The sequence below is a fragment of the Buteo buteo genome, chromosome 2 (genome assembly GCF_964188355.1).
Source record: "Buteo buteo chromosome 2, bButBut1.hap1.1, whole genome shotgun sequence".
NCBI classification, from domain to species: Eukaryota; Metazoa; Chordata; class Aves; order Accipitriformes; family Accipitridae; genus Buteo; species Buteo buteo.
In genome coordinates this window covers 7,798,173-7,811,307 of record NC_134172.1, presented here as the reverse complement: position 1 = coordinate 7,811,307, position 13,135 = coordinate 7,798,173, and the positions used below count along the sequence as shown (strand labels likewise).

Here is a 13,135-nt window from a genome sequence, read left to right as displayed (position 1 = left end):
ACCTACATCATCCTGCTAACATCTAGGCTCAATAGATCTGCTTCCAGCCTTTCAAAACTGCTGATGATCATGAAAATTACATCTTAGTGGTAGGCTACTAATAGGTTACTAGAATTTTGCATAGTTTACTGAAGCCTGAAGTAGCAATTAACTTCAGGCTTTGTTAGGGAAAAGGTGTTTCATTTTAAATTTAAGAAATAGCATCATTGAAAGCTGGTGTAGTAAGTGTTTGCACAGTGAAGTCACTATCCATGATCGAGGCTTTGAAATACAACACTAAAATGAAGAAAGCGAAATGGTGTATAGTAAATGTGTTTGTTTAAATCAGATTTGGCTCTGAGTATTTTTTTTAAAATTTGTTATTCTCAGTGGCCTCTCTTCTGCAGATTACTCATCAGTACTCTGGCCTCAATCCAGCTAAAGTACTTAAGTAAGTAAGTGCTTAACTTTAACTAACACAAATAATTCTGTATTCAATGACAGTGAATGAAGACCCATGAAAATATGGGCTCACACTTACTCTTCTTTTCCATTCACTTTAAATTAGTGGATGCTTACCTGTTTTCTACCATCTGTTCTTTGGGGCTTTTTAAAGTGTTTGTCATAACAAAATATCTACTGTCATCATGCTTATCACCTGATTACAGCAGCTCTCTCTGGCAATAATTTCCCCTTGCCCTTAACCGTGGCCCTTAGTTTGATAAGAGGTACATCCTATTTCAAAAAGACTAAGGAGCACTCAAGCATATGTGTGAAAACAGCTAAAGCATATCTTTTTGAGCATATACGATAACAAACTTTTAAGACAAGAACACTTAAAAACTCTGGAATAGATTAAAACTAAGTGGCATCCCTGTGTTTGCAGAATCTGGTAGCACACTTGTAACATCAGTCTTCTTTACAAGCTCAGGTTAGTTCCTCGGAAGTACTTAACTTTTCTGAACTTTGTGTTCAAAAGGGCAGAATTTAAATTGTTGGGCTGTTTGATGAATAACGTGTCATGCTGATAATATTGATTCAGACTCCACCTATATTCTAAGTGAGTAATCTGAGGAATGAATATTGGCCACAAAGGCTTATGTAGAGAATGCCTCTGATATTCTTGACTCAAAACTCTGCCTTATCTGAGTTGCAGAGTGATACAGGATCAGACACACAGCTAGAGATTAGAGGTTATGTAAACAAATCCTGCTTCTTCTCCACTTCTGCCTTGACTTCTCTGTAAGAATTTAGCTGGAGATCTAGACAATTCCTTGGTCTTTTAATTCCTTTGAAGTTTATTTTTTAGAAGTGCTTAACTCTACTGTCACTGGTACCTTTTTTTTTTCCTTAAAGCTAGGTGCTGCAGGACACTGTTCATGTGTAAGATAGGTTCTTTGTTTCTGGTGTTAGATCAAAGGAAGTTTTGTAAATCTATCCTGTTTCTCAATTAAGTCAGTGACAGAACTCACTGGGATTAAACTGCAAATTCATTTCCACACAGATATATTTAGGAAGGGCTCTCCACTAAAAATGTGAAATCACTCTGCACATTCAGTTCACATGTCTTCAGGGTAAACAGATTTCAACACTCAGTACTGTAACTGCAGTGAAGATTTAGTACAAATGCAAGTTGTCAATTTCATCATCTTTCCTAGTGCTGAATGCACTCCTATATTCTTTTTTTTTTTTTTCCTTAGGATTTGGCTAAATTTGATTGTTGTTCCATTTATATTATCTATTTAAATGGTAGAAACTACAATTCCTGGACAGCTGCTCTGTTCACTCTGAGCTTTTCGAGGTAAGGAGAACTTTGTATCAGAACCAGGTCCAGAGCTCTTCACTGGGACTGACCATGTTCTCTAACCACCTAATAGACTCATGGACTGCCACCCCACAGTCAGCCTTTTCAGCATGCAGTTAGCATTTTTAAATACAGAAGGGATCCGAGATGGGACCCTAATCTCAGCCTCACTGATTCTAGTGTTCTAGTGATATCACTGGTATCAGTTATCACACTCTAGCAGAAAACAAGTAGGAGTTTAATTTACAGTTTAACCAGCAGATAAAACCTTTTTTTCTAACAACTTCTGTCTTTTTCCACTTCATGAACCAGACTAAATTAAACCAAAAATAAGCAGTAAGTGTTTTAAATTAATTTTGCACAAACAGATTGCAACAGAATAAGCATATCTATGACATACATTTAGAAAAATTCTAAGTAAGTTGTTCATTGACAGCTCATCAGAAGAAGAGCTGTTAACTACTTGAGTTGTATAGAACTGTAATTGTAATAAGGAGCACTAGCAAATGGTGGGAAAATTACCATTTGTAGTTTACTCTTGCATTCAAAATGGGTTTGCCTTGATTTGCATTTAGATGGGAATTCCTTCTTGTTGCTCTTCAATCCATTAGGTTTTATAAGGTAAGTAGCTTTTTTTTCTTCTGAAGTACTTCAAAGGGCATTCAGTTTTACTGCTGAACTATGAGCTATGCAGATGGCACCCCTAGCATATCGGTATTAAGCCTTCATTAATCAGAATGAAAGGAAGAGTAGAAAAGTCAGGAAAAGCTTTGAGAAAGGCAGCCTTGAATTTACCTGGAAATGCCTATTTCTAAATAAAGCATGGGTAAAGTTTTCGTTGCAATGCTTGAGTAAGCTGTTCCACACAGACTTGTCATTTGCAGCAGCATTTCTTTTCTTAGGTTGCTCTTTCTACTCCTACCCAGTCATCAAAGATGAATACATAATTTTTATTATTACTCAAACAATATTTGCTTTAGAATTTTTCTAATTTAGAATTAAGGCTACTTGTTTGGGGGGGAGGGCAAAGCAAATTTACATTTGTATTAGATTGTTAGTAAACTGGCTTTTGTACAAAACATACATATAAAGACTTCTCATTGAATTATCACACTAAGACTAAATATATTTTTCTAAAGTTTGGACAAAAATAGAAACAAAAGAAAGTAAGTCTGAAAGGACATTAAAAATTCATTTTTCCCCACAGCACAATCAACTATATGTAAATAATTCCCAACAATTTTTTTTTTCAATCTGTTGCTAAAAACCTCCCATGACAGAGATTTTACAGTTTTTTTCAGCAAAGCGTGCTGGTGCTTCACTGCTGTTATGTTCAGAAAGTTCTCCCAAAGTCCAACCTAAGACTTCCTTGCTAAAGGCTACGTAGATAACTTCTTATCCCATAACCAGTGGACCCAGAAGATAGTTTATCACTTTCCTTCTTGCAAAAACATGGTATTTGGAGACTTATTACATTCTCCTTCAGTCCTCTTTTTTTTTTTTTTTTTTATTCTAGACTAAGAAACTGGGAGGTTTTCAAGTCCTTCTTTACAGGTCATGTTTTCTGAACTCCTAGTTCATTGTTGTTGCTTTTCCTTGGACTCTCTTGGTTCATTCTTGAGTTCAATGCCCAAAACTGAATGCAGTATCCCAGCTGGCATCTATTCAGGAAATGAGTAGAACAGATTCTCCACGTCTTACCTATAACACATTTGTAGACAGTGTGATTTTTCTTCCAAGAATCTGACATTGTGTTTCATTCTCAGGTCTTGTGCTTGCATGACTGCTGCAAGCCAATCCTTTCCCATTTTATTTTTGCATTTGATTATTGTGTAACGCGCTCTACTTACCCATATCAAAGTGCATCCTGTTTTTCAAAGCATTGCAGCAATTCTCAAGATCATTTTAAGTTCTAAGGCTATCGCTAAAAGAGCAGCATCTCTCACCATTGAGCCATTTGAAAATATGATCAGGTTATTCATTATTCCTTCATCAAATCATCAGTGAAAACACTAAATAATATTAGATAGAATACAGACCTGTAGAACCCTCTCTTAAACCCTTCCAGTTAGATAAAGAAATCTTACTACCTTCCTTGTGAATATTGTTGTGACCTTTAGCAGTCGTTTCATCTAGACTATCATCTGGCTTGCTTGTGTGAGTGTCATGCAAGATAATGTCAAAAGTCCTGTTAACTCCTGCTGCATCTGCTTACCACAAAACTTCTGACCTGTTATCAAAGTGACAGATTGGCTTGGCATTGTTTATACATGTTGGCTGTTACTGATGATTTTTCTTTCCTCTAACTACTTAAAATGGGTGTATTTGTTCTCTTATTCATCTTGGAATCAAAGTTACACTGAGTAGTTTATAGTTTCTTGGCTCCCTCCCCAAACCTTCCCTTACAGATAGTTATGCTAAGCAGAATGAACCTGACCGAATGGAGATGTAGACATCTAGTCAGTACAGTGACTGCAAATCATTTTATCCTAAGTAGTTGTCTATAATAGACCATGTGAATGATGTCCTAGAAATGTTTGTTTCTCCACTGGTTGCAAAAGCAGCAGCCTACGGTAACTCATTCAATATGAAAAGCTACACAGTAGGTGTCGTTCAAAGCATTTTGATATAGCTGGTCTGATGACTGCCACTGATAGGTCCCTATCCCAACGGATGCATTCCTGCTAATTCAGGGAGACAAGATGGCAGGAAACTACATCAAAAATAACTTTCTGCTGATGTTAATTGTTGTTCACAACCCTGAAGTGTCCCAACAATTTAAATACTTAGTGTGTTCTTATGGAAATAATGGGATTCCTTCAACAGGACATAGGACTAAAAGGACTTCTAGATTATCAAATAAGTTTTAACATATTCATTATAAGTGCACATATAATTTACAGGGCTGATTTTACTTCTACAGATTATTAGTCATTCCCTTTACCCTAGCAAGCTAAAGAAAACAGTCAGAGACAAAGTAAGCAGTTACCTATTAAAATTTATGTTCTAGCCTTCCCAGAAGTCCTAAAACTTCTTTTGTTTACATCCACCTTTTTATGACTTTTGCTGTTGTATCAACCTTGAGTTGTTTTACTTTGCCTCTACAAAGGTTGCTGGCACTGCTGTATTAAGCTTCTGTATTAGTGTTATGTTGTAGGTCTATGGTTTTTGGCATAAGTAATGTCCTTGTAAAAAACGAACTGAAACCTGGCAAAGAAGAAATATATTGAGGCAGTTTTGGTTTTGCATATATTTCTCTTCTAAACTTTTACATATAAAATTTATTTTGCTTAGCAGTATTTAGTATATGAAGCATATACTGTCTTGTCACATTGGGTATCTCAAACAGTTAAAATGGGTTACCTGACACACTCTGATAGCAAACATTTAAACCATAATCTAGACAAATTCCTTAGTCATAGTAAGTAGAAACCTCTTGTGGCAGTAGAACTAATAGTCACAATAAACAGATATTGAAATGTTACAATATATAATATCATCTTGGTGGGAAATATAGGTCCTTTGAAGGACAGATCTTTTCCCTATCTTTAACCAGTAATCCTTTTGTAAAATGGCAGGCAGAGTTTGTAGAAAGAAGTAATACCTGGGACTGTTAAAAATATCTGCTAATTTGTCTAATGCTGTAGTAGTTCATAATGAACAAGACGGTGTTTTCACCATTGATTTAAGCTGACTTAAGAGTGGGTTGTTTCCAGAAGGTGTGGTCCCACTGTCACTCCTGCCCTTGGTGCTCCTTGTGCAGGTGCTAGCTGATACAACTGCACAGTGAGTTGGATCAGGAACTGATCTGGATAAAAAACAATCTTTCCTTTCAGTCCCTTTGTTTTTCAGCTGCATCAGTTTCCTGTTCTGATTCACTGCATTGCCTACAAACCACAAGGAGCTAGAATGCAAAGCAAGGAGCAAAATGAACACCATGACCAGCAGCTTGTTCCAAAATTGGTTAAACAAATTGTGAGGCTGCAGGCAGAGTGAAGGATGGAGTTTCAGCCTTTTGTTCTCTATTTCCTTTGGGGTTTTTTGAGCAGTGTGGATGTTACAACATAGCTATAATGTTTCCATTACAAATCTCTGTTACATATTAAATTACTGCCTTTATATTATCCTGAGTTTCTCATAGTACGCTTGGTCTGAATGTAGATACTGCCACTGTAAACCCCTGATCTTGCAGTAAACTTGGAGGGTCACAGTGCAGTGTACCTCATTGCATGAAATAGGCTTAACTGACTTACTTCTTATAAACATATCCGTGTTTTGTAGCAGGTGAAATGCAACGCGCACCTTTGAAAACTCAGTGTCACTTCCAGCTACAAACAACCTTGGAGCTGTACTTCCTCATGGCTGGTGCTTACTAAATAATTATGGGGAGTAAATACTTGTTGTTTTAAGAAAAGAAACAAAAACATGACAGTTATTTCCAATCAAATATGTCATCTTACTCTTCTCTTGGTTAGCAAAAGAGGTTAAAAACTCTTATCAGTATCAAGGTACATGATAAGGAAGATAAATTATTTAGAGCTTTTAAAGATACCTCCCAGAGATAATTAAAAGCTTCCAAAGCATTTTAATTAGTAGGCTGAAAATATTATAAATTAATATGAACTGCTTTGGTATCTTCTGTGGCTGGTCAGTTGAGAGTATTTATTGAATCCTAGCAGTCTTTTAAAAATACAACTAGGAATGAAATATTTCAGGATTTTCTTTCCAAAGGACCTTTACAGTAAAGAAAAACTGGATATTGTTAACTTCGCCTATCCTTAAAAGTGTTCCTAGAAAGAGGCAGCTTGGGAAAAAGAAGCTGTCACTAGTGGTCAGCTTCCTTGCTTGAAACGTCTCTGGACTTGAGAAATGACAGACAGCTTTCTGTTTTCCCATAATTTTAGGCTCTCTCTTCCTATCATAGCTTTAGTTCTAATTATCTTTCATACTTTCCTATGTTATATGCACATTACTGTGCTATCCCAGATCTATTCAATCTTCCCTCCTTGAAGGACTTGCTGAACTTTTGAAGGCTGAACCTTTCCTTAGGGACCAATAGATTTTAAATGTTCTCTAATGGGTCCTGTGACTCCTTTGGAGCACCATGCATGCATGTCTGCCCACAAGAACTGTTGCCATTGCCAAAGAAAGAATCTGTTTATCCACCTCTACAGCATCCATGTGTGAACTGGTCCTGCTGGGCTTCCTAAACAGTCAGTGGGGACCTATTCATTATAGTTAAGGAAGCCTAGCTATAGCTTACCACAATCTAAATGATGAATCTGTTCCAAATATTTCCTTATTTCCATTGATTCTGCTGTAGCCTGGCTTAGAAGCTCAGATGCAGACTTGTAAAGCTGGGTGCAATAAATCCCATTCTTGCCTCCCACGGAGCAAACTCCATCCTTCAGCCACTGTTAACAGCAAGTGGTTTGGGCTGTCAGCATTTTGTGCTCAGGGAGGCAGACCACCTCACACCCAGTGGGGTCGAGAACAGCTCCGAAACTGTCACTACTGCTTGTAGCGACGGCAATGGCGGGGCAGTCACTCTTTTTTTTTTTCTTTCTTCTTCAAGAGTGATTTTTGAAGTAGGATCACCTTGTCTGATCTGCAGCACAATGTAAACTAGAATTTCACTCACTAATCCCTGGGTCGAGTCCCCCCTAACTTCTGGCTGAGCTGCAGCACGTCTTGAGGAGGGCGCTCAGCCGCAAGGCCGCCTCCCTCCTCCTCAGGCGGCTGCTCCGGGGGTTAGCGGCCAGCTTTGATGGAGCCGCGCGACTCACACCGAAGATGCCGACATTCGGGCTAATCTTGAATTGTAACTTCCCGAGCGTTTCAAATGGAAACGAGCGCGTCTGTTCCCGGAGCGGGTACCTCGGCATGGCGGCTTGGCCCAGTGCGGGAGCTCCCTGTCACACACGGGGGAAACCCCCTCAACAACCCCCCCCCCTCAACACACCCCCCCCGGAGGGCAGTGGAACTGCCGGCTTCCCCGCTGCTGCCTTGCAGGTGAACGCGCGGGACCATACCAACCGCGTCTCGCGAGGGGGGGAGGAGGGCTTTCCTCCCCTCCGCCTCCTCCTGCACGGCTCCACTCCGAAGCAGCCAGGCGGACAGCCGAGCCTGCAGAGCGGGCTGCGAAAGGCGGTTGGCCTGGCAGAGCTCTTGGGGCAGTAATCCTCTCCCTCCTCCCCCTCCCTTTTTGCGCGCGGAAGTGGTAGTTACCGTCCCCTCCCGCTGGTAACCAACGGGCTCGACTGCAGCAAAACGGAACGTACCAATCCCTCCACCGGAGGGGGGGGGGGCCGGGGTAGAGGCGGCGGCGAGGTGTGGCGGGAAGCGCTGTCCTGCGAAAGGGCGTCCGGCCTCCCCGCGGGCCTCACGGCCGCCAGCGGCCGCTGCCTCCGTGAGGGGGAGAGGCGGCGCCCTCCGGGGGTGCACGGCGGGCGGGGAGCCCGGGGGCCGCAGGGTTAATGGGCTGGGCGCAGCCGCCGCCAAGGGGGGAGGAAGGGCGAGTCCCGGTTCCTCCCCCCTCAGTGCGTGTGGGGTGTGTGTGGTGGTGGGGGGGTGTGAGAGGCAGTCCACACCGAGACGTGCGTGTGTGGGAGGCCGAGGGGGCAGCAGCCGCCGCCGCCGCCCGGCCTCAGCGCCCGTCCCGCCTTCCCCTCTCTCTCCTCAGCGCTCGGCGGGAACCCCGCCAGCCGCCCCCTCAGCGCCGCCACTCCCCTCCGCCGCGCCGGGCTGTTCCGATGCCGCCGCGGGGCCGGTGAGTCCGCGCCTGGATGCTCATCTCCTTCTCCTCTCTTCCCTCCCGCAGGCGGCGGCGGCGGCGGCGGCAGCGGCTCCGGCTCCCTCTCAGCTCCCGGCCGCCTCCGAAGGGATGCTGGAGAAACTAGAGCTCGAAGATGAAGGTAAAAATTCAAGGAAAGGGGGGCCCGGGGGGGGGGGGCAGGTCGGTGGACACCCGCACGCCCAGCGGGGGTCTGGGCAGAGGGAAGGGAGCGGGGTATCCCCGACGAGGAGCCCGCCGCGGGGAGGGGGTTTGCTCCGTGCCCGGGCCGGCCGCGGTGCCGCCGCCCGCGCTGGCCGTGTCCTTGCGGGGCGGGTCGCAACCTTCCCTTCCCTTCCCCTCCCCTCCATTCCCGGCCCGATCCCTCTGCGGTGCTTTTGTCCCGGTGGCTGCAGCCCGGGCTGTGGCTGCAGTCGGGCTCGCACGCCGCCTCGTAGCACATGCCTGCGCCTGCCGGGCCGCGGCCGCTTCGGCGGTGCGTGCTTTTCATCTGCAGTTCCAGTCAGCCAGAGTCCTTGGCACTGAGGGGAAGGCAACCTTCATGGCATCCCCTCCTCCTCCTCCTCTCTGTAAAGCACTCATTCTCCTCGAATACGTCTGCGATACCAAATATAGACTTTGAGAGCGAGGTGCGAGCAGTGGTGGAAAGCTTTTTCAACTAAAGCTTCTACTCCTTATAGACATGCATACATCTCTTTAAAGCAGACAGCTGTAAACTAAATTTTCCTTATGTGGCTGCCCTCTTACGTTGTTCTTTGCTGTCCTATTAAGAGCTGCAGTTTTAACGGAGTGTGGTGTTCTTGATAGGGGAACTCCTGGCAAGTTTTTCTATCTTGGAAGCACTAAACGGTGCTGTGGAGAAGCATGAATGTTTTTTCTCGAACTTGCGCAGAGCATTTGCTTACCTCTGAAAGATCTATATTGAGTATCTTGAGCTTTCATTTTCAGAAGGGATTAGATTAGTGAATGCAAATGTGGACGCATAGCTAATCACTATGCTCAGTGTTGTAAAGTGGCTAAGAATTTATGGGATATGTTTTTCCGTAGTTGGTAACTGCTATTGTAAAATATGGGACAAATATTTAAGGAAAACTTTGAAAATAGTAGGCTGAGTCATTCTGTGAAAAGAAATTCTAAGCCAGTGTGTTAATAAGCCAGCTTCTTGGTTACTAGCATGCTGTCTACAGTTGTGGGATTGGTCTGAAAAAGTAACACCTTTTATTTTAAGCTTTCTGTGTGTGAGAAAAGGAAGCTCTTAACAATTGGATTCTTTAAGCTTTTTTTTTTTATTAGGAGTCCAGACAGAGTTTGAATTGCAATGAAATACTTGCACCTTTGTGAATCTTAAACATTAAATATGAATATGTAGTGCAAGGGGTTTGTTGCTAACTTGTAGCTTTTTTTCCTCACCCTGTTTAACTATTTTTAGTGAGGCCTTCATTTTATGCTCGTGGAAAGTTAGAAAGTTACTGACTTAAGTGTTCATTTTTTTACGTAAAGCTTGTTACTGTCAAATAGGAGATCCTAAAACCTGCTGAATCACTAATAGTTAAGCCATTTTAAAAGCTATTTTAAACATCTTATAAATTTAGATATCTGAAAAGGATGTCTAGTTAAAAAAAACCCAACAACTTAGTTTTGAAATACCTTTGCAGTTTTAACAGTCTAACATAGTGTTATTTGCAGACACTTGAGTAGGCTGAATATCTCTGTGTCTTGGGTTATCTTATCACAGTGTTTTCTGAGTTCTTTGGAAAGTTTGGTAATTTTTAAATATTTTTTTTCCCTGGCTTTCAAGCTTCTGTTTCACTTTGTCTCTTAATTCATTTAGCGTTAAAACTAAGGCTTTGTCTGTGGGTAGTCAGGCTGGGTGGGCGAGAGCAGTTCAGGGATCTGTCAAAAGATAATGCCAAATAGCAAACCTGTGACCAGTTTAAAGTAGTATGTGAATTTTGAAAGGAAGCAGTTGCTTTACTAGCCTTTCAGACATAATGAAAACCTAGTTCTATGTCTAATTTTAAAGCCAAGTGGAAAGGATGTAGAGTGCTGTATTCAGAAGGTAAGATGTAAGTAAAATTAAGAGTGTCAATGTCAGACCAAAACTTACTGTCCAGACTGCTCCTATATGAGGAAGCCTATAGAAGAAGAATCATGGAAAAGTGAGATGCAGATGGAAATGCGGCAGCTTAGTTGCGGTATATATTTTATGACCTAAATTTTTGCACTAGTTGCTGTAGTTGTATTTGTGCTAATATTGGGGGTCAGGGATAAAATGACATCTGACACTGTTCACTTTTTTGTTGGATGGCAAGTCCTAAGCACTCAGGAGTTGAGAAACTTCTTTGAAATCTTGATACAATTTCATTAAGTGGCTGTAGCCACACTGTAACTGATGACCTTTTGCCAAAGTCTCTCCACTGATAACCTAAAATTGTGAGTTAAATGAGAGATTTGAAACTTGTTTTGGAACTGCTTTCCTGACTGCTTCTACTTTTGAGTATTTGCTCTTGCTAGCTTTCCAGTTTCTGTATCCATCAACAGTTGCTAACTATCTTGTGCGTCAAATCATGCTGCAGTTTTCTTGAAACAGAGAGCTTAATAAAAAGAGCTGAAAAATGAGGCTCAGTGTGTGCACCAAATGCCGTTCAGTATGCTGAAATGAATTTTTGTTTGTCACTCTCCTCAAAGGTTACACAAATGAGAATGTGAAAGAACAGAAGGCGTTCGTTTAATTTGGATTCTAATCAGGAGGGTTAAATTGAAAAAATGGTACTAGAAAGATTTATAGTCCCAGTAGTACCATAATGAAATATGCAGAGTTTAGCCTGATGATATGGTTTTTAAATGAAATGGTATTGTCAACTGAAGGACAATTTTTTTCATTATATGCATTATATACAAAGAATGTATATAAACTATTTTGTACATAATTACCATGGGCAGTATTAGACATCATGTTATTGTCGCAGAAAGAAGTGCTGGTCATCTTTTTGGTTTAAAACATCTTTACTTCATATATCTGGCTGGATTCTCTAGGATCAGTGCAACTTCTTATTGGTGGGCCAGTAGTTCTGTCTAGCATTGGCTTAATAATACTGCTCTTGTGATGTGTAAGAGCAAAACTTAGTGAGATGCTGTTGAACAGCATCAACTGCACTACAGCTGAAATAGGACCAGCTGAAATAGGACAGGCGGTAGGCTGATTATGTGCATAGAGGAGAAGGACTGGATAGGCCAGTGGATATTTATTTTATTCAGGACTCCCTAAAGGACCTTTTTCCCAACAGCAGTCAGAGCAGGAAAGTAAAAACTCTCACGTAAGAAGTTCAGAGTCTCTTTTTAACTGAAGGATGCTCTGTTTAAAAATAAACAGAAAAACTTATTAGAGTAAAATATTCTGAACTCATCCTGCTCAGTATTCCTTGGATGGGAGTGACCTACCTACATCTCCTCAAAAAGTATGAAAGCTACCTGGTGATGGGTGCGGAGTTTCTCATTGTAGCCTGAAATAGATTAGTGCTGAGAGACCTCTCATGAATGTATATAAATGATCAAAAACTGGTTATCTTCATACATATTGAGGGTTTGCTTGTTCAGCTCTAGTGTTTGTGCAGTCATGTTTCTATATTAAGGTTGTTTTTACTTCTGATCGATGTCAAGAGTAATTCTGGGTTTTATTTTATGGAGGATACGATGAGCTTGGAAAAGAGCAAGGAGAAATTATTCTGAAGATCTAATAGGAAAAAGGGCTTTAGCTAACAATTTACACTTACTAGCTTTAATTTGTTAAGCTAGAATTCTAGAAATGGTTGTGTTCCAACAGCTACCTGTGCTGTGAGAGGAGAAACTGGATTAGAGTAGCAAATGCATGCCTGTCAATTGTATTGATGTAATTGGTATAGTTTTAGCATGTTATTTTGGAAACTAGTTTTGTTGCAAAGTTGGCTCTCATCCATGTTAATCTCTTCCATTTACTCAGCTTGGGTAATAAAGTAGTAGCTACTGGAAGCAGAACTAACTACTTTTCTGTAGCATCTGGTAACTCAGGGAATCTTTCTGAGGTGTTTTCTGCAGACAGAGTTAACTTAATTGCAGGGTTCTCCTGTGTCTGTGCTCAATTCCTAGTCTGGAAAAAAGAATTCTGCAAAGTGTGTGCAGCAATTGTAGCATCAGTGCCATGGGACTGATGTGCTAGCTCTTGAATGCTCTACTTCTCTGGATTGTTGCAGAAAGCAGGATTTAGACAGTTATTTGATAAACAGTTTGTGTTAGAGTGGAATCTCTCCTAGTAATGCTCTGGCCTTCATCTTGCTCGTCCTGTATCATCCATCTCTTCTGTCACATACTCGTTTCTGGCTGTCTCCTGAAAGAGACTTTCACCAGTAATTGCATCTCCTCTTAACTAATTGTTGTGTCTGGGGTCATTCCTTCCCTGCTCTACAGATTTTCTTGTTGTTTCTTGTTAAAAGTAGTTTATTATTGAGCTCTTCCTGTCTGCCAGCCTCCTGCTGTCAACTGAATATCTGAATCGTGGTATGAAAACAGATGTCCCTTCGGGG

General features: G+C 41.5%; 1 protein-coding gene across 12 annotated transcripts in view; it reads left to right on the top strand.

Annotated features, from left to right (window-relative positions):
- PRKAG2 (protein kinase AMP-activated non-catalytic subunit gamma 2) overlaps positions 1-13,135 on the top strand; it is a 225,238-nt gene that overhangs the window by 160,032 nt on the left and 52,071 nt on the right. For all 12 annotated transcript variants that reach the window (XR_012652790.1, XR_012652792.1, XR_012652793.1 and 9 more), the window contains one exon: positions 8,604-8,697. Coding sequence is in view for 2 of the 12 variants with exons in the window: in XM_075045175.1 (XP_074901276.1) it covers positions 8,604-8,697 (94 nt within the window). In the remaining 10 variants the exon portion in view is untranslated. The remainder of the gene's footprint in view (positions 1-8,603; positions 8,698-13,135) is intronic.